At 38.2% G+C, this 25,826-nt stretch overlaps 1 protein-coding gene across 1 annotated transcript in view; it reads right to left on the bottom strand.

The window, feature by feature from the left end:
• Nucleotides 1–24,088, bottom strand: part of pak6 (p21 (RAC1) activated kinase 6) — a 42,709-nt gene extending 18,621 nt beyond the window's left edge. Inside the window, exons 1-2 of the mRNA XM_082143774.1 lie at nt 23,753–24,088; nt 3,534–3,759 (exon numbers count right to left, since the gene is read on the bottom strand). Of these exons, the coding sequence (XP_081999900.1) occupies nt 3,534–3,737 (204 nt within the window). The 5' untranslated portion in view covers nt 3,738–3,759; nt 23,753–24,088. The remainder of the gene's footprint in view (nt 1–3,533; nt 3,760–23,752) is intronic.
• Nucleotides 24,089–25,826: the final 1,738 nt, after the last annotated feature.

Below are 25,826 nucleotides of genomic sequence, written 5' to 3'. Positions count from 1 at the left end.
ATAAAAACGTATAAAAAGATTTACGTTTTTAGTTGAAAACGGGTGTCGTGTAAAGTCATAGTCTAGAACTACAACAACCATAATGTTTTCACACAACGCCTCTGATTTCTCTCAATATGTGGACAGGAGAGCTGTCAGTCAATAAATAGGAAAACAAAGTAATTTGCATTACTTATTTGAAAAAGTAACTCGGATATTTTCAAATATAAATATAAAAAAAAAAAATATATATATATATATATAAATTCAAAAGTAATATGTTACTTTACTGCTTACTTGAAAAGGTAATCTGATAACGTAACTCGTGCGTTACGCTGGTTTTTTTGCTGTTAAATTCCCATTATAATAATAATAAAAATTATTAAAAAAGAGCTGCAAAAATGTCATTTCTAAATGATGGACAGATTTTTTTCTTGAAAATAAAGACCAAAGCAAATTAAAAACATTTTGAACACATAAGCTGTGACGAATGTGAACCGCAAAAAATGTGAAAGGAAAAAATACACATGATATCCATTTGTCAGTCCGGTTTGCAGAAATGACATTTTTGCAGCTCACTTTTTTATTATAATGAAAAAAAATGAATAACAAAACAAAATAAACACTTTATAACAAAGGCAGGCACAAATGGCACTGCTTCCTAACAATGACCCAATAAATTATATATTGAGGACACAATGCTTACACTTCTTAGAAAAGACATGACATTCAAATGTCTGTATTTTATATTTGCAGTATTTACTGACAGCTGTCATGTGCTTTATTCACAGAGGTTTTGACAGAAGTGACACGAGCTCAGGACGGGGCACATACTCAACAGACGGAGAGAGAAAATGAGGGAAAGAGAAGAGAAAGGACAATGATGGCTAACAACATCCACAAATGAAGGTGCACAGCCCATTTTGATAACATGAGCTTCCTATTTAGTATTTTTGTCTTGTTTTTTTCAGTACAAATATCTAAACATAAAGATATCTAGTTTTGTCTTGTTTGTTTTCTGAAAAATTTACCAAAATGGGAAAAGTGAAAACTTGATTCAAAAGGGAAAACTTTTTTTTTTTATTGGCCCCATATTTGTTTTTGTTTAAAGCATAAACACTTCATTTTGGTGCATTTTTGCAGAAAACGAGTTAATATCTTAAAGTCCCCCTGTAACCAATAATTTTATCCCTTTAAACTCATCTTTGATCACCAAAATTACATATTTTACCAGGGAAAAAAATCGTCATGCCTTAAAATATCTTGAATGTAACTTGACACCCTTGCCTCATTTAGTATGCGCGGTTCTATGAATATGCAAATGAGCCCCGCCTCCACTCCCTCACTCAGCTCAGAGATCCACTGGTTGACGATCACACGTTGATCTGATTGGTTACAAGGTAGTTTGTGACGTCAGAAACACCAGCGATTTCAAAGCGTGTTTTTGAGACTGTCTTTGGTTCACTGCAGTTTTAAGGAGGAAATACTCAGCAATGCTGTCGACTTATGAACTTACACATGCTTTGTCTTAAAGCATATTAAAACTCCACATAGACACATAAACAACATTAAAAGCTGGATTTTCACCACAAGGGGACTTCAAGTAATTTTGCTTTTCAAGTAAATGTATCTTTTGAAAATCATCCATTCAAAATGCATTTGATTTTACCATCAAACACTCATGAAGTAATTCTCTCGCCAGTTGTTCTCTCTGTAAGCATATGTTCATGCACAGAAGAGCAGAGATCTTCAGATGTTAGAGAGCTTGGCACTTTTGCTCAGAGTTGCAGTTTTTCCGCCTGAGTCTCGCTGTGGTGGCGGCCCGCATGCATCATTATTAATTGCCAGCGTGAGGTAATAAATCTTTTCTCCCTCCGAGGATTCGGCGCTCTGAATCGGTGTTCACAGAAGGGCTGTTAGTTGAGGCCTGTGATAGATAAGAAGCCAATGTGACAGAGGAGAAAACATGTGTTTGTGAGCGCCGTTACCTTCCCTCGAGGGGAAACGCACGAAAGCAAGTCTCTGAAAGAAGATTAAGACCTGCATTCTCTACTTAAATTCAAGCCTCGTCCCAAGTGAGCCGAAAGCCCAACCTGGAACCAATGAAGATGCTTTGCCGACAGATTGAGGAGGGTGTTGGAATAATCATACATTTACAGGTCATATGCATTAAAACTGTTAGTCTCTTAACAAAGAGTTTTAATTTGAACAATATTGCTGAGATGTTAACAGTTTATGGGTTCCCAGCATGCATTGCAGGATTCATAAATTACACGGTTTCTGTTATAGGATTATTGTTTCGCTGTTTGCTGACGTTATTGTTAGTTATCTGTTGTGTTGTGATATAAAGAGCTCATCTTTTTACTTTTGTTGATTGTTAGCATTCTTGAGGTTTGTGTGTCAGGTGTTGAGGTTTGAACACTTCACCCCAGATATCTCTGCTTTGTAAAGTGAATGCGTCTTCAGAAATGTGAGAAACTAAGCTTTTTGAACCTTTGAATCAATTGCTTGACCTGCTGGTCAGAACAGTGTAAATACAGCAAAAAAAATTATATATATATAATAATAATAATAATAATAATAATGTATGTTATATTCCAGATTCCATATAAAAAACAATTATTTATAAAGCGCCCAAACATGCATAAAAACACTATTAAATGCAATTAAGAAATCATCTGATGCCATTAAATATCAAGTGGGTTTATAATCTGTTATTCAATTAAATTGTAGGGCTTGTTTTATTAAAATTTTTTATGGAGAGCTTGGTTAATCAGCCCAGTACGAGACTTTTAATTACAGCTCTTACACAAATGTGTCATTAAAATGTCTACAAATTTATTAAAAAAATATCTGAGATCAGGTCAAATCCATATAGACGCTGGTTTATGGATTCACGGATGAATGAACAAATCTCTTGAATGAATGATTCAATGACTCACTCATAAATACTTCACGTGTTTCATTACTGGATGAATCAGTGTTTTTGAACGAATCTCTTGAATGAATGATTCAATGACTCACTCATAAATACTTGTTTCATTACTGGATGAATCAGTGTTTTTGAACAAATCTCTTGAATGAATGATTCAATGACTCACTCATAAATACTTGTTTCATTACTGGATGAATCAGTGTTTTTAAACGAATCTCTTGAATGAATGATTCAATGACAAACCCATTTTTAAGTCTCTTGTCGCCACCTACTGGTGTAATGATGTAATTGATTCGATCTTTATTTGAAAAGTCAAGTTACTTACAAAAAGTGATTTATAATTATAATACCTTATAATACTTCTATTCGTTGTTACACAGAAAATATGATGCATTAAAACACATCACACTTTCAAACAAACAACGAAACAGAGTAGTGTTACTAAGGACCGTTTTTTTAAGAACCTAAATAATAAGAGTTATACACATCTGTCGGCCCAGGCTCTTAATGCTTTCCTATGCAGTTGCTGAGGCGGTACGGATGGTTTTCCAATCAAATGAAAGTGAACTGAAATGGTGCAGTGTGGGATATTTCTTAACATACGAGGTGTAATTCTGACCTTCTTTGGTTTGAGCTCCACCGGTGTTATCCTGGACGGGTCCACCATTGGTTTGGGTCTCCGGAGGTTTTCTATCAAACTCTGCCATTGTGTGGGAAGGCCGACGAAGACCCCTCGCTTTGCGTCGAAAGACGTGTGAACACGATGCTCGAAGTTCTTCGGTGCCGAAATCTCCGGCCTCTTCTTCTTCTTTTTGCGAAACATTGTCAGATACTACAGCAGAGACCTTTCAAAACACAGAAATATGAAGAAAAAGGAAAAAAATAATTAGTTAACACTAGAGCTGCATTATTCTGGAGAAATTGAGAATCACGATTTTTTTTATTTTATAATCACTAAACAAAATAACATAATTTACTAGAGGTTTTGACAAAATGCTAAGTTCTGCAATCTATAAAAAAAAAATAGAATTATTTTGAATAGTGAGTGATTCAATGACTCACTCATAAATACTTCACTTGTTTCATTACCAGATGAATCAGTGTTTTTGAACAAATCTCTTGAATGAATGATTCAATGACTCACTCATAAATACTTCACTTGTTTCATTACTGGATGAATCATTGTTTTTGAACAAATCTCTTAAATGAATGATTCAATGACTCACTCATAAATAATTCACTTGTTTCATTACTGGATGAATCATTGTTTTTGAACAAATCTCTTAAATGAATGAGTCAATGACTCACTCATAAATACTTGTTTCATTACTGGATGAATCAGTGTTTTTGAACAAATCTCTTGAATGAATGATTCAATGACTCACTCATAAATACTTCACTTGTTTCATTACTGGATGAATCATTGTTTTTGAACAAATCTCTTAAATGAATGAGTCAATGACTCACTCATAAATACTTCACTTGTTTCATTACTGGATGAATCAGCGTTTTTGAAAGAATCTCTTGATTGAATGATTCAATGACTCACTCATAAATACTTCACTTGTTTCATTACTGGATGAATCAGTGTTTTTGAACGAATCTCTTGAATAAATGATTCAAGGACAAACACATTTTTAACAGTCTCTTGTCGCCACCTACTGGTGTAACGATGTAATTGATACCATCTTTATTTGAAGAGCCAAGTTACTTTTAATAGGTGATTTATAATTATAATACATTATAATACTTCTATTCGTTGTTACACAGAAAATATGATGCATTAAAACACATCACACTTTCAAACAACCAATTTCAGATATAACAAGGTATCAGCTAAAATAATTATTTATGACAATATATAATGCATTAAAACGAATACCTTAAGTAAACGTTAAAAGTTTTTTTTTTTTTTTTTTTTTATTGATATTTTAAAATGAATATAGATGCAAATCACTACATTATTCTATCATTTGCCAGAATTTTGGATCCAGACTCTAAAGAAAACAACACTTGTGGTGATACCATGATTACATTATTGCATAATACTATGATACTTTATATGCATACATGTCTCTGAATGATATTAATTTATGATTACTCCAAAGAATACAATACTACTAACATGATACAAAAATCTATTGAAAGTGAAATGCATTGGGTTGTTTTTCAATTATACCAAAGAATATGCTTTTATGCATTTCTATTTTTGTTCCTTTTGTTGCATTAAAGCTGGCTGAAATGTGTTGCATTGCCTTAAAGCAAAATAAATATCAAGTCATCTTAGTTCTTAAAATAGAAAGTCCAACAGAGACATATCTACTGATTCACTGTCAGCATTTTTAATCAGCAAAGAGAACTTTATCTCTGACATGCGCATCTTCTTTTGTCTGCTCCTCCTGTACATCGAAGGATATTTTGTGCTTGAGAACACAGCTATCGGCAGCCGTGTGTGTGTGTGTGTGTGTGTGTGTGTGTGTGTGTGTGTGTGTGTGTGTGTGTGTGTGTGTGTGTGTGTGTGTGTGTGTGTGTGTGTGTGTGTGTGTGTGTGTGTGTGTGTGTGTGTATGCTCGCATGTGAAATGAAGTATATCTGCTCAATTAGGGCTTACTCATTCCGCCTGCCCTTTAAATGACAGACAGGGAACGATGAAGGCCTCTGGCCTTTGCCTTTGGGTTCAAAGAGCATTAACTTGATAAAAGAAAAGAAAGAAGCTGACCTCCCATCACACTGAAGGACTACACTCTCTCTCTCTCTCTCTCTCTCTCTCTCTCTCGCTCTCTCTCTCTCACTCTCTCTCACTCTCTCTCTCTCGCTCTCTCTCTCTCTCTCTCTCTCTCTCTCTCTCTCTCTCTCTCTCTCTCTCTCCCCTCTCTCTCCCCTCTCTCTCTCTCTCTCTCCCCTCTCTCTCTCTCTCTCTCTCTCTCTCTCTCTCACTCTCTCTCTCTCTCTCTCTCTCTCTCTCTCTCTCTCTCTGATGTTCAGGAAAACGTCCATTGTCTTCTTGCTGCTGAGGAAAGGCACGGACGGAGACTGACCTTGTATATCTTATATCATTTTAAGTTTCTAGTTTAGTTCAGGTAATTAATCTTTTGGTCATTTTAAAAGGATTTAATAATTAATAGCATTTAAAGGGGTTCATTACTTTTGTTATGAACACTGTGAAGATTATTGGGGTGCATTTTTAAAAAATGTCATGTTTAATTGAATGCGTTACTTGTCGTTTCTTCGTAATTATTTGTGAGATTTATAGCGATTTCTGTGAAAACCGTTTTTACATTAAAAAACTCCACTTTTAATGTCAGTAAAGTTTTTGCACCAGTCATAATTTAATTTGTAAGATGTAGTAAGATGAACAAAAATATGTTCTAATAACGTTTTGCTAATGTTCACATTAAGTTACGAAAACGTTATTTCTGAATGTCGTCTGAACATTCAAAACATCCAGTTTTTTTAATGTTTAAAAAGTGTGTTTTTCTGTTTATGCGACATATGATCATTCTTCACACATTATGGAAACGTTACTTTTGAATATTCTCTGAACGTTCCAAAATCGTTAGACGAAGATTAAGAAAAAACGTTACATGAACGATGTATAAATAACAATTTTGAAAACATTAATAAAGGCCAGATGACTTTGAACGAACGTTCTATTAACGTTGCCAGAACAAATTCTGAGAACATGTTCTGTTAGCTGAGTATATCTAAAAAATTGATTCCTCATGATGTTTGTAGATATAGTATCTTCAGCAAAAGTCCTAATCTTTTCTCCTGAAAAAGCGCATGTTTTCCTTGGAGCCTGTTAGAAACACACAGCGTTCAGCCTGGAGGAGATCGACCCGACACGCCTGGGAAGAGACGAGATGGTTTGTGTGAAAACCGACAAAAGCACTAACAACCTCTGATTCTCCTTGACTTCACTGCAACATCATTCAACCCCGTTTTATATATGTAATATGTGACCCTGGATCACGTCACCAGTCTCGAGTCGCACGGGTTTATCTGTGGCAATAGCCAACAATACATTATATGGGTCAAAATTATCGATTTTTCTTTTATGCCAAAAATCATGAGGATATTAAGTAAGGATCATGTTCCATGAAGATATTTAGTAAATTTCCTAATGTAAATATATAAAACATTTATTTTTGTGAGTGAATGCAGCACAATCGCCAACATAAATGAACAACTTTAAAGGAGATTTTCTCAATGTTTTGATTTTGGATGAATCAGTGTTTTTGAACGAATCTCTTGAATGAATGATTCAATGACTCACTCATAAATACTTCACTTGGTTCATTACTGGATGAATCAGCGTTTTTGACCGAATCTCTTGAATGAATGATTCAATGACAAACCCACTGAAATGAAAAATGTCTCTTGTCGCCACCTACTGGTGTAACGGTGTAATTGATTCGATCTTTATTTGTAGAGTCAAGTTACTTACAAAAGGTGATTTATAATTATAATACATTATAATACTTCTATTCGTTGTTACACAGAAAATATGATGCATTAAAACACATCACACTTTCAAACAACCAATTTCAGATATAACAAGGTATCAGCTAATATGTTTAGATTTTTTTGCACCCTCAGATTCCAGATTATCAATAGTTGTATCTCGGCCAAATATTGTCCTATCCTAACAAACCACACATCAATGGAATGCTTATTTATTCAGCTTTCATATGACGTATAAATCTCAATTTTGTTTAAAAATGACCCATGTGACTGGTTTTGTGGTCCAGGGTCATATATGACGTTTCTGAGTGAAACGGGTTGTTCAATCAAACAGAAATGTAGATGTAGTGTTGATGTGGAAAAAATGGGTCACATTACAAATACGGCAGCTGTCAGTTTACTAAACCAACACCTGAGGGGCTGTTCGGCTGTTTAATTACTGACAGAACTATTATGAAGCTGATATAGTTTGCATGAACATAAGGCGGCCTTTCTCTCTTCAAGAGTTTCAGAAAAGATCTCCACAATCAGTCTGTCGCTAATCATTGGTGTATTTTTATTTCTCCCAAGTAATTTTAGGAGAAACATCTGAGACAAGATTGATATTTCAGTGTTACATAACTGAGAAACTCCTGAGCAAACTCTGAGAATTTACATTTTTCCTCTTTTTTTCTTAATAAGCAGATGATGTATAAACTGCAGTCACACTGTCTATTACAAACTGACAATAACAATAAACACCATGTGTGACCCTAGATCACAAAATCAGTCTCGAGTCGCACGGGTATATCTGTGTCAATATCCAACAATACATTATATGGGTCAAAATTATCGATTTTTCTTTTATGCCAAAAATCATGAGGATATTAAGTAAAGATCATGTTCCATGAAGATATTTTGTAAATTTCCAACCGTAAATATATAAAACATGTATTTCTGTGAGTGAATGCTGCACAATCGCCAACATAAATGAACAACTTTAAAGGAGATTTTCTCAATGTTTAGATTTTTTTGCACCCTCAGATTCCAGATTTTCAATAGTTGTATCTCTGCCAAATATTGTCCTATACGTCAAACCATACATCATTGGAAAGCTTATGTATTCAGCTTTCAGGTTATGTATAATTCTCAATTTCAAAAAATTGACCCATGTGACTGATTCTGTGGTCCAGGGTCACATTTAACTGATTGTCTTTGAGAATAAATGCTTCTCTAGACTGTCTGTTTCTGTCTGCATGAAGACCCGGGGCGAATATTGATCTGTGTGTGTTAACTGGATCCTGGGACTTCATCTATCAGTCTGATCCTTAAAACAAAGATAGCTGTGTTGAACACGTAGCGTTTATGTTTAATAGAACAGAACAGATGTGATCGAGCACATTTCACCTCAGTGTTACTCGTGATGTGTTTTGTCAGACTGGGTTTATGGGATAATCCCTGACGGCACAGGTGAAAGCAGCCCTTTACACACTCAGCACACATATGGGAGTCCCTATAAATGGATTTCGTTTTGCTTTTACAGCTAATGGTCACGTGATCCACAACCAAAGCCGTCGCTTTTGAAACCTCAGCCAGACTAGCATTCCAGCTAACAAAAATATGTTCTAAGATTGTTTAGCTAATTAAGTTACTTATAACATCCAGTTCTTCATTGGTTATTGAATCATTAAGGGAACATTCTGCAAACATGGAATTGTTATAGGGATGGGACGATTACCGGTTTCACTATAAACCACGATAAAATGTACTGACGGTTAGTATTATCGTTTCAAATTTAATTATCATTAAAACCATGTTCGATTATCGCGATTTTAATAACTCACTGTAAATCCTGTCCAGCCAGCAACAGTGTGGCGCAGGCGCAGCGCGCAATGTTGGGGTTTTTTTTATTCGAGAAGGAATGGTGGAAGGCAGTGATCGTGCTCGGGAGATTTTCAGCCTTTTAAGAGGACCAAATCTGAGGTGTGGTCATATATTAGCTTTTACAAAAGTCCTGAGTGAAACTTAATCGAGGATGGTCACTACAATAGGGGGAAAACATTTCAAATCTGCCGAGTCGTCTTGTGTGACCATCACCCACTGTTTCTAGCGAACGCAAGGCAAGTTAACTTTGACCTCAATACCAAAACTACGTCTGGGAAATAATTGGGCACAAAATGTTGTTTTGATTAATGTTTTAAATCTTACCTGTTTATAAATCCATTTTGTACAGCGTACTAAACAATCGTCCAGACAAGATGATCACAACAATATTATCAAACTCTGTAAACAATAAATCAACTCTGATTTCATTTTCAATACAATCAAAAACGGAGACGCAAGACGGCAAGTTGTATTTGAATGAAACGAGAGAGCGCGTGCGTTGCGATACATGGATGTGCGCGGTGTTATAATGCGTTGCTATTGACGACGGTCATTATAAGGAAGGAAATGCCACAGAATATAATCTTGCATAAAAAAGTGCATAGAGCTGCTTGTTTTATTTGTTGTTTGTTGATTTTCAAAATATAAAATACTTTAAATTTGAACAAATTTGAACAAAATCAAGCAAAAAGAGTTCGAAACGGCTCGCTAACTCTCTGGAAAACTCCGCTCTGGTAAATGCCTACAAACTACCATTGGTCTGATTACGTAAAAAGTGGGTGTGGCTCTGAGGCTCCGCCTTCTTTTATGTGGAAATCTTCTTCGGTTCATTTCTTCTGTTCAGTCCGTCAAGTTTATATATGTTTATTTATGTTTAATATTGTTAACAGGGGTGGGAAGTGGCAAAAATGTGATGATTCGATATTTGGGCCACGATTCAATATTATTTGCGATTCTTAACATATTGCGATACAGCAAGTATTGCGATTCGATTCTGCCATATATTGCGATCCATGTCCCCCCATATTATTCAAAGGCATTACAAAAAATTTGGAAAATAAGACTGCTCAACTCACTTCAAATGTCACATTTAATTCTGTGAACATTATCTTCTACACATTAACTGAAGTGCAGAAACTTTGTCCTTGAACATTCAGGACACAGGACCTCATTACAGGATAGGACGTAATTATTCTCTGAATAGGAGACCTCTCACATGAATGGTGAGCTCCCAGCACATAACTTAAAATTATTTGTGGATATGAAACGGCTTCACAAACAGTCTTTTCAATTACACTATCGTTATTTTCTGTGTTACAAATATTATTATCTTAATTATCCCAATAACACTTAATTCGGAAAAACACTGATGTCTACGGAAACGATCAAAATGTAGTAAATCACCTTTTGAAAGTAACATGGCACCTACAAATGGCGATTGTATTGATTACAGCGTTACACCAGTAGGTGGCGACAAGTGACTGTTAAAAATGTATTTGTCATTGAATCATTCATTTGTTAAAAAACGCAGGTTCATCCAGTAATAAAACAAGTATTTATGAGTGAGTCATTGAATCATTCATTCAACTGATATTATTTTAAAATAATTCAAATGAATTAAACGTTTTTGATTCTGGATCGATTCCAATTTTTCCGAATGCATCGCGTTTCTCTCAAATCGATTTAGTTTTAGTTTAGTTTTTGACAGCAGATGGCACTCAACTGAACTGCGTGCTTTAGAAACAGCCGTAATCTGCTGGCTTCCAATGCCTTACACACACCACTTGAACCTTTTATAAAATAATCATTCATAAATGTCCAAAAGGTTGAAGCAAATTACAAGGGTGTTTGCAGTGGGCTGTTTACATTCATCTCGCCTCATAAAAGCATTCTGAGGTGCGAGTACATTCTCAGACTCAGCCGAACGCACGAGCGCTCTTCTTCATGAGCATTTGAGCGTGCGGTTAAAAACTCGCCTAAAGCGTCATCTGCTGTTAAAAACTAGCCTAGAGCGCCATCTGCTGTTAAAAACTAGCCTAGAGCGCCATCTGCTGTTACAATCTAGCCTAGAGCGCCATCTGCTGTTAAAAACTAGCCTAGAGCGCCATCTGCTGTTACAATCTAGCCTAGAGCGCATCTGCTGTCAAAAACTAGCCTAGAGCGCCATCTGCTGTTACAATCTAGCCTAGAGTGCCATCTGCTGTCAAAATCTCGCCTAGAGCGCCATCTGCTGTTACAATCTAGCCTAGAGTGCCATCTGCTGTCAAAAACTAGCCTAGAGTGCCATCTGCTGTTAAAATCTAGCCTAGAGCGCCATCTGCTGTTAAAAACTCGCCTAGAGCGCCATCTGCTGTTAAAATCTCGCCTAGAGCGCCATCTGCTGTTAAAATCTCGCCTAGAGCGTCATCTGCTGTTAAAATCTAGCCTAGAGCGCCATCTGCTGTTAAAATCTAGCCTAGAGCGTCATCTGCTGTTAAAATCTCGCCTAGAGCGCCATCTGCTGTTAAAATCTCGCCTAGAGCGTCATCTGCTGCTAAAATCTCGCCTAGAGCGTCATCTGCTGCTAAAATCTCGCCTAGAGCGTCATCTGCTGCTAAAATCTCGCCATCTGCTGTTCAAATCTCGCCTAGAGCGTCATCTGCTGTTAAAATCTCGCCATCTGCTGTTAAAATCTCGCCTAGAGCGTCATCTGCTGCTAAAATCTCGCCTAGAGTGCCATCTGCTGTTAAAATCTCGCCATCTGCTGCTAAAATCTCGCCTAGAGTGCCATCTGCTGTTAAAATCTCGCCTAGAGCGTCATCTGCTGTTAAAATCTCGCCTAGAGCGCCATCTGCTGTTAAAATCTCGCCATCTGCTGTTAAAATCTCGCCTAGAGCGCCATCTGCTGTTAAAATCTCGCCTAGAGCGCCATCTGCTGTTAAAATCTCGCCTAGAGCGTCATCTGCTGTTAAAATCTCGCCTAGAGCGTCATCTGCTGTTAAAATCTCGCCTAGAGCGCCATCTGCTGTTAAAATCTCGCCATCTGCTGTTAAAATCTCGCCTAGAGCGCCATCTGCTGTTAAAATCTCGCCTAGAGCGCCATCTGCTGTTAAAAACTAAGCTCAGAATCAATTTGCGATGAATTCGGAAAAAATTGGAATCGATATATATCCACATCACTATGATCAGATGCTTTCTTAACTGCTGTTTTCTCAATGCTGGCGTTGTTGTTTAGTTCGTTATTGAGAGGAAAACGCACAGCACATATTTACATATTTATAAAAACTCTCTCAGCAGTGTGGACGACGTCAGGATGTTCACTAACAGTATATCGCTACTCACGTATTTTGAACTTCTTTTTACCCCAAAGCGAAGAACGAAAAAACACTTTCCCGTGAGTATATCAGGGCCTTAAAGCGTTTCAGAAAAGCAATGTATAAATGACATTTTGTGCAGCTGTGAGAACATTATTAAAGATAAGAAAACTTTGAATGAACATTCTCTTAACGTTAATAGAAGAATGTTTGCGCGGAGCGGCGGAACTTTAAGGGAACTTTGCCGGAAAGTTCTGAGAACGTTCCCTGTTAGCTGGGATGCATGAGAAATCAGACTGGGATTTTAAAACGTGAGAGTTTGCTTCAGCTAACTTGTACTGTTTCAAAACTTTCTCAATGACACACTCAACTCCAACGAGACGTAATCAGATTTTGCATGTCCTTTTGGTATTAATGGTAAATCAGATTTCATTATTAAAAGCTGTTGTCAGCCTTTACTTCATCCATTAATCTAAGGAAAAGCACATTGTAAGCATCTATCTTAATATTGTCCAGGACTTTATCCCATGTGGATCATAATCCATTTAAATACTGCAGCTAAAGCAGCAATATCAGCTTTCAAAAAGACTAATCCGTTTTCACTGTCACAGCATTTAATCCAGATTTGATATGATGACAGCATTTGAAACAGAGCAGTGGCTGGACGGAGTGACCTGAACAGATTCAACTGGGAAAATATAATGTTGCAATCAGTCCAAATCACTGTAGGTCGAGAACAGAATTATCATATTATCTGTCTGTTGTAATAGAAAAGATAGAAGGTTCACTAGTTCGCCTGCCCATTCGACCTTGAAGGTTAATAGTAAACTAACTTGGCTTGCTGTCCTTGGAGGAGGCTTGAACCCGAGGCTCAGCTTTAGCTCCGAGTTAAACCTCTTCCTATGATGGAATTGCGCATAAGAGGATAGAGATAATTTAATGGAGGAGGAGGAGGGCTTCCGGAAGAATCTGTCAATGGGATGACGTGGTGTCCGCTCGTAATGATGTTCGACAGGACTGAATGTTTAGGCTCCTCCCAAACCTATACGTTTTGAACTTCATATAATTATTAGATAGTTTGTCTTGTCATCGTGTACTTTTTTATTGTGTTTATGTGCTTGGAAAAAGTCACATTCTTCTTAAAGGTAGATTATTTTCAGGTTCTTATTCGTGCCTTGGGAAGCATTTCACATTCTCGTGCGAGTTCGAGAGAGCATAAAATCCTCTGAGTGTACCACAAGTCTCAATTTGAGGTCCATTTGTGTTGCCCTCTGGTAATATAATCCATTATCATTGAGAACACTCATAGCTATGCTGATGTTCAGCTTTCTGTGATGACAGAATGATGCATTGAACCACAAGGGCTTTTTGTACGCCATGCAAAATATTAGTATGATGCATTCTCTCGTGTTTTTGTATTATAGTGTTTTTAGCTTTATATTGTGCAACATTTGTCCCAGCACTATCACTTATAAGATATATAATTCATATTCTTACTATTTTACCAATGCATTTCCATGTCATTCTTTTGCAGGTGTTCATGATTACTGCATACAGATTTTAAAAGATCATTTTAAAGGGATAGTTCACTTTGAAATTAATTTTTGGTATGTTTTAGCTTACCTCAAGGGCATCCAAGATGTAGGTGTCTTTTTTTCCGCAGTAGTTTCAATTAGTAGATGTCGCCTTGTCTACGGCAGTTCATTGGAACGAATGTCTTTAAGGCGACATCTAGTGTATATACCTATGCACCAGTCTGCGCACACGTCAGATCAGATCACTTGGACATGGCTGTGTATAAGCGATAAAAACGATATAAATACTGTTCCTTTTCTCACACAAACCGCTCGTTTCGTGTCTCAGGCCATCAATGTGTACTTACGATGGGGAATTGTTTAATTTGGACGACGGGGAATTGTTTTAATTTGGACTCTGTGCATGCTCTTTGAGACAGTGACCATAGACCTGCATTATATGACTGACAGACAAGAACGGTTTGACCTAAAAATATCAAAATTGAACACCTACATCTTGGATGCCCTTGAGGTAAGCTAAAACATACCAAAAATGTATTTCAAAGTGAACTATCCCTTTAAGATGTCACTCAGAAAGAGCATATACTGCAGTTCAGTCATGAAACTCTAGAGGGCGCAGGCTGATCGGTCCTTTACATGCAATCTGCAAGCAATCACATCATTACCACATGGCAAAAGCAGTATTGAGCATTGACACAACATTTAAACAGTCTGGTTCATTGTTTTGCTGTAATCTAGTCCTCGGAGTTCCTCTGAACCCCTCCACCTCCCCAGCTCCACCTGCCTAGATCTGCTACAGGATTAAAGTATGTAATTTATGCAACATCAGCAGTATATCTACCATGCTCACAGCAGAGTGGCTGTGTATCTAATAGCAGTCTAATACTTGCTCAGTGATAATCAACAGCAGCAGCGTCGCAGATTTAATCCGGCAAGACCAAATACATTAACATTTGTATATTCAATAACATGCTAAAACTGTCATGTTTCCAGATTATCTGCTATAAATGCATGTCAATCTTAAATTGAATCTGAGGCTTTAAAGCATAGCATAACATACCGTATATGTGAATGTATGCACAAGGATGCAAAGATAAGAATGATACTGCGCTCATGATGTTGCTCATGGATTTGAGTGTTTTATTAATTTATGTCAACAGCAGAGTTACACACACAGTCTGGGACTCTTAACGGAACAAACGCCCCTTCACCGATCCAATTTTGGACGAGCGCTCAGCATTTATGCAATAATTGTGTCAGGTTTTTCACTGTGGGGGTGAGACACGAGCTAATCCTCTTTTTGTGTTTGTCAATAGAGGAAAATCATCACAGGTTGCATGTTTGAGATGATGAAAGTTTCAACTTGTGTTTGTGCCTGCAGTGCAGTACGCTGAGTCCTGCGTCAGATTCATTATAGTTTGTGTACAGTGTCCTTTCTGTGGCTCAAACACCAGAACAAAGCCTCACCAAGGTCATGGGAATGCATTTAATGTACAGCTTGAATGCACAGCCTTGGATCAAAGTATGCATGAATGCAAATCCTCTCACAGATGCTTTTAAATCAGGTCTGTAAAGTCTGTTATGGTCATTTTGGTTCCTCCTATTTATTTTTGATTGAACATTCAGAATTAAAGTAGTTCTAAAACAAGCTACAGAATATAACCTACTAATGTATGAACATGCTCTGTTAAACATCTTATCTCATAACAAACTGAGAGTAAGCAGCATCATTTTAAAGGTGTAGTAAGTGATTTCTGAGAAACACTGGTGAAAGTGCATCAGATGGAGCACCACAACACACTTGTGGCCAATCAGCAGAAGGGGCGTGCCCTCTTGTGATGGGGAGGAGAGAGAGTGAGCCAATCAGCAGAAGGGGGCGTGCCCTCTTGTGATGGGGGAGGAGAGTGAGCCAATCAGCAGAGAGGGCGTGTGCTCTCGTGCTTGAGGAGGAGAGAGTGAGCCAGTCAGCAGAAGGGGGCGTGTCCTCTCATGATGGGGGAGGAGAGAGTGAGCCAATCAGCAGAGGGGGCGTGTCTTCTCATGATGGGGGAGGAGAGAGTGAGCCAATCAGCAGAGGGGGCGTGTCTTCTCATGATGGGGGAGGAGAGAGTGAGCCAATCAGCAGAGGGGGATCAGCAAATCCCCCACATGTCTTCTCATGTGGGGGAGGCGAGAGTGAGCCAATCAGCAGAGGGGGCGTGTCCTCTCATGCTTGAGGAGGAGAGAGAGTGAGCCAATCAACAGAAGGGGGGCGTGTCCTCTCGTGCTTAAGGAGGAGAGAGTGAGCCAATCAGCAGAGGGGGCGTGTCCTCTCATGGTGGGGGAGGAGAGAGAGTGAGCAAGAGGGAGATTTGAAGAGAGACTGTAGAAAGAGATATGGCTGAGAGACATTACAAAAGACAAAAATGTCAGAAGAATATCATTGGTTGATATTCAATACCAACTCTTGCTTGTATTTACTCTTATGTACTGTAAGTAATTTTTTTGTTCTTTCTTGTCATTTGTTCATCATCTTCGCTTTATTTTTCGCAAAGCATTATTTTGCTTCACTTAAAGCTGCAGTAGGTAACTTTTGTACAAATTTATTTTTTACATATTTGTTAAAACTATCATTATGTCCTGACAGTAGAATATGAGACAGATAATCTGTGAAAAAATCAAGCTCCTCAGGCTCCTCCCAGTGGTCCTATTGCCATTTGCAGAAATACACCGCTCCTGGTCAGAAACAACCAATCAGAGCCAGGAGGAATATCTTAGCAGTGTCAATCAAGCGTGTGTACACGCTGATCATCACCCCCCTCTCTCGCACAGCGCGTACCGTCGTTCAAAATCAAGATTGCCGGTGTGCCGCAGCTGTGCTAATGGCGGACAAACAACCAAAACTGCCAATTTCTCAATTTCTAAAGCATATTGTTGATGTTTCGTCCCTACCAGTGAATGTGTTTATCCGAACTGTTTATCCGCTGTCATCAGTGGCCCTGCTTACTAGCCTGCGCGTTCACGGCAGGCTCCGTTGTGGGGGAGGAGCTGTGGAGGGAGGGCTGTAGCGCAGCAGAGAGCGAGGGGGAGTGACCTGTAAGTTGTGCTTGTTCAAATTTTCAGGCTAAGTCAACGTTTTCTAAAAACTCCCTACTGCAGCTATAAGCTATGATAGAGACATCCACTCTTGCATTTTGTCTTCGTGCATTTTGGGGGCGGAGCAATGAAGGAGGGGTGTGTCTGTCCGGGTTGATTTCAAATATCAACAGTGTCTCTCAGAAATTGCTTACAGCACCTTTAAAACATGCAGTATTTAATCAGTGCATTATGCAGCCACCATCTGTTTCTCATTGATAAATCTTTCTGTATTACTCATGTTCAAACCACCCAAACAGCAGATCTAAATAAGAAGAGAATAACATTTACAGTTTTATTTTTAGCACATTCTGACAGCTGACTTGCAAATAATCTGTGCCATTTTCTGTCCTATAATTACTGCTCTCTCGGCATCACAAACCGTGTAATGTGTGAGCTAAGAATACTTTACATTCGAGTCAAACACAGAACAGCAAATGCATTGTGAAATGTTCCACTTAGAAGAGACAAAAGCCTTTTGATATTTTAGAAATTACATGAACTCTGGACAATTATATATAGAACTCGAAATGTGTGCAAAGCAAACGCCAAAAGTGATGTCCGTAAGGGGATGTTTGTTTTAATGACCTTACAAGTTTGAATAAACCATCAAAATATGTGGATATTTAATATATAAATATATAATTATTACATAATAAATCATTTATTTTTCAAATATTTTAAATATGAGGGAAGAACAACAGTAAACTTGGTTGAGGTTGAAAATTATTTGGCATATTTACATTATTCGTTCACAGGAAAAAGCATACATTGACTACAACAATCAGTTATTAATATTTCGTTGTTATTGCATGTGTTCATAATTTCTATGGACAAAAATAATGTCGGCATTATTAGTCATGTTTCATTGCGTCATTATCCCAAATAAAAAAATTGACTCCAAACTCAACTACGCAATATGCTTACAAAAAAAAACATTTTTATTAATATTTGAATAAAGGGTGACAATGTCAATTTTCATCACTTTTGGCCACTGCTGTATATCAGTTTTGAGTTCTTGAAAAGTTTGGCATTGACCTGAGAAGTGGATACACTGAGTATTTGAGCGGGAGCTTCGAGATGGGTTTAGTGGGCGAGGAGTGTTTGACAGTCCAAATCCCAGTCACACGGATACGGCTTTCCTGTAAGACAACTGGAGAATGTGTGGGTTTAAACATTATAGAGATGAGGGAATCATTTTCACAGTTAGACCTCACTAAATTAATTTGAACCCTCGCAATTCATACAATAGGCTATGATTTGATTGAAATTGCTAATGTGCAAACAGCTGAAATTTACTAATAGTATAATAATATTTGAATAGTTTATTTAACTATATCCCACAAAATAAGACAATTTGAAAGATACATTTTTTTTACACAAAATTTGATTAAAATGCAAAAGAAAAAAACGTGATGCTACTCACTGAGTTAAGCATGCAACATCTTGAGGTCATGTGACAGACATGTTAATCTACGCATTGGCATGAACTCAGTGTCCTCTTTTCAGAGTTGATCTGCTCTTTTACTCAGTTAAAGACGCGTGATCAGGATCGCATGAACACTTTCATTTATCGATGTGATGAACATCCCTCGTGAGCGCCTGCACTACATTCTCCTAAAGGATCATCATTTATCTTTCTCTTGCGTTTAGTTTGCTTCTATAAAGACAAAATATATCATTTTTACGATTACTAGCTAATAACACTATGCACTGATTGTTGATTGGATGTTAAAATGTGGACGTGACACTCAAATATGGAGGCAGATAAATCCAGTTATGATAAAAAATTACAAGTTTTTGTACAAAATTACATATTTGTATAATGCATTAATACACAAAGGCTTAAAAGTGTTACAGAAAAATGATGTCTAAAATTATTGCAAAATACTTTTCAAGTTGAATGTGTTATTAATTTTTTTTTCTATGAATAAAGTAGCAGATTAATTCATAAAATTAAATTTAAAATAAACCATATGAATTAATTAAAACTGAATCTATAAAATGATCCCACCTTTAAAGTTCTAATTAGAATCGTTTCTTCTAAGAGTGTAAAGCTGTCTTGGAATTTTCCTTCTGCTTCTTCCGAATCCCGAAACCAGGATGTATTTTTGTGGCTGTTTGCCACGACGATCTGTCTGTTTATTTTCTGTTCCTTCTACCACCTCGTTCTCCAGGGAACGCTTGGACTCAGTCCCGAGCAGAATCCATTCCCCTGTTCCCCGTTGATGTTTGAGATCGTTTGTCAGTCCCATCACTGTGAAGTGAAGTGTGAAGCAGGACTTCAGATGCGATACGAGCGACTCTAAACGCCTGAGCCGTGTGTCGTCTGTCCTCATCCACGTCTATATCTGTCAGTCTGACCCCTGAAGAGTGAACTAACACCATCATCACATCTCTGAAGCTCAGGGACGAGTCTGGCAGAGGCTGCTTAGTTGCTTTATAAGGGAATAATTGATAGAAATACTGTTTTGAGTTGTTGACATTAAACCCTGGGGCCTGTAAACTCAGGGTTGCAGGATTAGTTTCGAGTTGACGAAACCAAACCAATCCAACCAGGCTTTGATGCTGATCATCAACTCTCTCTATCAACTCAGGCTTTTATACTGAGTTAAGGGCCCTATCTTTCACCCAGCGCAATTGACTTTGCACACCGACGCATGTATCATTACTATTTTGCACCCGACACACAGCGGACTTTTCCCTCCACAGACACACGTCGGTAAATAAGGGAATGAACTTGCGCTCCCGGGGGCGGATCAGTGAAAAGAGGAGGCGTGTTCCGGCGCAAACGTTCCCTGGTGCTATTTTGCAGTTTCAGAAAACAATTCCGCCACTGACCAGGAGAAACCTAGTCTAAAGTCAGTGGCGCGTTATTCAGATGCTATTTTAAGGGCGCATGCTTGGCCATAATGTGTTTGGGAAATGTCCCGCCCCTTACCATAACTGCCAGTTTAACACACTAACTAACTCAACCAGGCCCCGCCCCTTTATTCTGCATATGAATTATTATAATGAGGAATATTGTGATGTGTTCATTCCCGGAAGAAACTCGAGACTACAATGGAGGCGTTTCAGGAGTTCAGAAACACTGACACTGATATAGAGAAGAACTCAGAGCTCAAACAGCAACATTACACACTAAAGACAGATGAACATGTGTAAAAGCATAATATGTCCTCTTGAAATACCTCTCATCCTAAGAGAGAAATCTCCAGTAGCGCTGCGACAGCATTGGGCTGCTTCTGGTGTTTGTGTAGCTCAGTGTCTAATAAGATCAGTTCACATGATCGCTCGAGTGGGAAGGAGAATAAACACAGTCTGACAGCTGCAAACGGCCCAGTTCTGAGCAGAGGACCTTCACTTCCAAACATGAGACACGAAGAAGACCTCAAACCAACATCCAAACGCTGAGATCTCACCTCAACCACATCAAAACACAGACGGTCACTTAATGCACAGATTTCTGCCAATCTAGATCAAATCGCAAGCTCTACAAATGTCCTATTTATATGAACCCTAAACCCTGCATTAAACCCTAAACCCGGATATTTTTGCTCATGGGCATTTGCTTCTGTTGAAGTGCATCATTTTTATTTCAGCCAATCACCACAAGACGACAGACGGCAAACAGGACACATCTAGGGAAGAGGTACAGAAGCATCATCAGCAGAACATCACGCTTCAGAGATAGTACCTATATATCCCCAAGCCATACGTCATTTAAACATGGTCTGAAAGCTAGAACATTGAACGCTTACATTAAATTAAGTTCATGAACCAGTTCTCTTGAACACCCCACCACTCACCCTTACTTACCCCAATCTTAACTCCTTATGCTTTATGAGTATTTGCCTTGTACCTTTTGCACCAAAGCACTTACAGGTTCATAACCCGCTGACACACTTAATGTGCAATATGTGTTGTTCATGTCTGTGTATTTGATGTTATTGGGGGGTATATGTGAGGTATATGTGTGGAATGTGTTGTTGTGCCAGTGTATTGTTGTTAATTAAGTTGTATATGTGAGCATACCAAGACAAATTCCTATCAACTGTAATGTTGAAATGGCTAAATAAATGTTGAACCTGAACTTGAACATGTATGACCATAACACACTTTAACAGCCTCCGGAGAGAATCTGTCATTGGTGAAAAATCTATCAGAATATGCTGAAAGATTTGCAATTTAGGTTGATAGTTGCTTGCATCAAATGTAATTTTGTCAGAATACATGATTCCTCTTGTTGGAAAAGCTGCGTTTGATCCAGTGGTTAATACTTGTAGTTTAAACATCACCTACAACAACTCTCGACCAGCCAAAGCTTAAACCTGGTTACGGGACGAGACCGAGTCAGCGAAGTAAAGAAGCTCATCATGCTACCCCAATTGAGTCATTTTTTGTGTTTGTCTTTCTAACATATCAAACTTAAAAATGAAGGATTTCTTCTCATGTTACTAATTTAACAAACAAGACGAGAATTAGAAGTGCTGGCTTTTGGCTTGCTTAGTTGGGGACATTTAATATTCAACAATATTATTGATCTGCCTTATTTAAGGTGGACGAGGACACAGTTTTCTTCTAGAAACAAACTTTGTTGTATTATTGTCATGTTATCACTGTGAAGCTGCTTTGATACAATCTGTATTATAAAAAGCGCTATATAAATAAAGGTGACTTGACTTGTCTTGTAAAGCCTCAGGCTCTTTCTCTTTCCAAAACACATGGTGAGTTGCGTTGCACTACACAGATACACACTGATCATGTCTCTTATATGATGTATGCACGCATTTCAAAGAATATGAAGATTGTCTAATGTTTCTGAATCTTGCAAATATGCCAAAAACTGACATGAATTCTAAACATAAACACATTTCGCCAGTTTTAGTTGTAACGATTCTTGAGATGATTCCCGAACATCTGCAGAATTATACATACAAGTTCACTTTTTAGATTCTGGCAGCATATTGTTATTGTACATTTCAATGCCTGACAAATGCAAATGCACATTTTACATATGCATATACCTATGAATACAAATGAGATCACCATAGTCATTTTGAAACTCAAGTCAAATGTAAAGAAAGTTCTGTCATGAAACTCTAGATGGCGCAGGCACAGCTGATTGGTTCCTGCTGTATCAGTAGCCAATGAGCTCGCTGCTCAACCTTCAAAATCGTCAGCATTTGCTGTAGTTGCAGCACGCTTTCAGAAACCCTCCCCTTCCCCAGCTCCACCTGTATAGATCTGTCACGGGTAGCTCATGTACGCTAGATTGCACAGCAGTGTGTCGTGTGTGTGTGTCGTGTGTGTGTGTGTGTTGGCAATATCAAGTCCCGTACTTGCTAGTTTACTTGCAGCTTTACAGAAACTCATGATGTTAATGTTTATAATATCTAAATCTTAATGCCCTTATAGTTGCATTTTCACAGCTGGGCGATTAATATAGTTTACACTGTGAGACAATACAACCAATAAAGCAGTTGAGATTTGGCATGTAATATATATTGCTTTTACAGTGTGTATGCAGATAAAGTTGGATATACATATATACAACTTTATATTATACAGCTGGGCAACATAATGCTACGATACAAGCAATCAGTTGAGATCTGCTACAGTAGATAGTATATATCGGCCTACGCAAGTTGGACTTAGTTATATATCCAACTTTATATAAAGCACAACTGGATGATAATGTAGTTTAATTTTGCGCTGACATATAACATCAAGGCAAGCAGTTGAGATTTGCTATTTATTAATTGAGTGTACTCTGTGTATGTGGATAAAGTTGGATATAATATATACCGGTATCCAACTTTATATAGAGAGAGTTGTGCGATGATATAAACAATCAAGCAGCCAAGATTGTGAAAGTGCATGTGAAAATATTCATATTTAAATGACTATCATTCTGTTTCACATGCAGAGTATGATCTGCAACAGCTCTTGCGATCAGAAATGTCATTATTGGGCCATTTGAGGAGTTTGGATGAAGGCTTTTCATTCTGATCGAGCTATTCAATGTAAAAAAAAAAGACAACATACTCGGACTTCCTCAAATTGCCCTTAGAAGAACGCCTAGGCATGCTTTTGAAGGTGCCTCGAATGCCCTAACGTTTAACTTTAATATATCACCCTCCAAACATCATTATAATGGGTCAACTGCTCAGAAACAGCCATTTTTGAAAGGTTTACCTTGCGGTCCCTCATCTATGCATGCAAATGTAGCGCGGGCGCGCGCACGAGAGAGAGAGAGAGAGAGAGAGAGAGAGAGAGAGAGAGAGAGGATGAGGGGTTGGTGAGGGTGAGCTGAGGGAACGTAAAAGCATTTCCACATCAACGCAGTCCTTCAGAGCTTCACCTTCTTTTCTTGAGCCTTTTCATTGTCGTCTAAGCTTTGTGCTTTTGCTTTCTCCCATCACCCGCTCTCTGTCTGTCTGTGTGTCTGTCTGTGTGTGCGTGTGTGTGTGTGTCTTTATCCAGCGATGCAGCACAAAGCATCATCAGCATCATCACAGTGCATGAACACAGCTTGCATATAGATGTCAAAACGCATGTTTTCTTACCTTGCCGTTGTGTGCTGATGAACTGAACAGCCTCTCCAGCTGGGAAGAGGCTCTGTGGGTCTGTGTGAACTCAGTCAGCCTCCCACTGCAGGCTCCCGTTCGCCTGAGAAGCCCCGATGCATTCCTGCCTCCAGCTGCACGCGTGCACGGCCATCTCAGAGAGATGATGCTCGAACCCGCGCATCTGATCTCCCAGAAGCCCCTGCTACCGGTGCCGTGATGCTGCCATGGTGAAAACAAGGTATAATCCACATCTAGAGGATGCGAAAACAGCCTGGCCTGCCTCCTCTTCCCTCTATCTCTCTCTCACACACACTCTCTCTCTCTCTCTGTCTCTCCCTCCTCCTGTGTGTGTGTGTGTGTGTGTGTGTGTGGCAGCATCACCTAGGAGACAGTTCACGCCCCCTCTGTCGCCCTGGTGAAGTGTTTCCACGTGAGCGGGTGATTTGAGACGGCAGGTTGCGTGTGTGTGTGTGTGTGTGTGTGTGTGTGTGTGACTGTGTCGCGCGCTGATAACCCGGTCAGCTCATGAATAATTCATGAGATAATGAGGGTCATGACAGAAGAAGAAGAAGAAGAAGTTTTATTTATATATACTTTCCGTAGCTCAATGTCGCTTTACATTTAATACATGTACACACCCACACACTCATTACAATCACATAAGGACACATATAGTCACATTATCCAAAATACATGTTAAATAGATATGTTTTTAGCTGAGTCTTGAATGTAGCCACAGATGAGATATTATGAAGTGTAATGGGTTGTGAATTCCCATTAATTTAGGAGCATTAACACTAAATGACCTTCCACCTCCTACAGTAGACAACCGGAAACGATCGAGGGATGGACAATAATCAATAAAACATATTGTTTCCATTGTAGAAATACCAGAAATTGCTGCATGTGGCAACATCTAAATGTGATTTATTTTAATATGACTGATACGGTCATTTTTGATGGTCAGGTAACGGCTCTGTTTTTACTTTTACTTGGTTGCATGTTTTTACTTTTAAAGCCTGCCGTTATTGTTATTGTAAAACTATAATAAATGAATAAAGGATAAACATTAAAAAAAGATTCTGAAAATTCCAGACACTGTTTTATTTATTTATCAACACCAGAGTAAATGTTTCTAGGTTACTTTGTTTAAAGAAAAAGTTTAACATGTTGAATTTAATAAAGTAATCTGAAATTTGAAACGTTTTACAATATTAATTCCAATAGAAACATTTTAAAAGAATTCCAATAGAACTGCTTTCAAAATAGAAAAATTAAATGAATTTCTGCATTTTAATGCAACTTTCTTCATTACTTCTGGACTGTTAATTCAAAGACTAAAAGATTCATGGTTTAGCAGGTTAATCGTGACGTCATCAACTCATGAGACCTATTTTACCGCTGACTGCACTCGCCAATATAATCAATAGCTTTAAAGCGTTCATTTAAAACCCAGAGAGACATTTACCTCTTAATTAGTATAACGCAGATGCCACCCATCCTCATTATGAGAACAGCTTTTTATGTCATTTAATGCCCATCAATGACAGCCAGAGGAATACATAACAACTGTAAAGGTGTTGCTAAATTCCCAGTAAGCACATTGAGCTGGTCTGTAGTTAATCGTCTCTAGTGTGATTTGTTCTCCTGCTATTGTCCTTTCACAGCTTTTGTTATGCAGGATAATTTAAGTCCATTCCTAAACAATGACACCCAATGAGCTTTTGTCTTTTGTCTTTAGCATATTAAAGGCAGGATAGGCGATTTGTTCCGGAAACATTTTTTGTTATGCTGGTTGAAAGTCTCTTCACATCCTGATAGCTGATAGTCACTAAGTTAAGTGTTTATATGAGGAAAGGCGTAGGACCATAAAATGTTCGTCCAATCATTGAATTCGGTCCAAATGATACAATGTCCTATACCTGCCTTCAGCGTATGTGTTTCCGTACCTCCGCGCACATCACGTCATCAGCGCGCCTCATGCTATGTTAGACAGACGACAGTCACTGAGCAACACAAACGAAACAGCAGCTTGACAAAGCAGACATACTGGGGCCGGTTTCACAGAGAT

Source organism: Leuciscus leuciscus (genome assembly GCF_965113295.1).
Source record: "Leuciscus leuciscus genome assembly, chromosome: 17".
Classification (NCBI taxonomy): Eukaryota; Metazoa; Chordata; class Actinopteri; order Cypriniformes; family Leuciscidae; genus Leuciscus; species Leuciscus leuciscus.
Note: the sequence above shows the minus strand (reverse complement) of the source record. Positions and strands in the feature narration are given on the sequence as shown.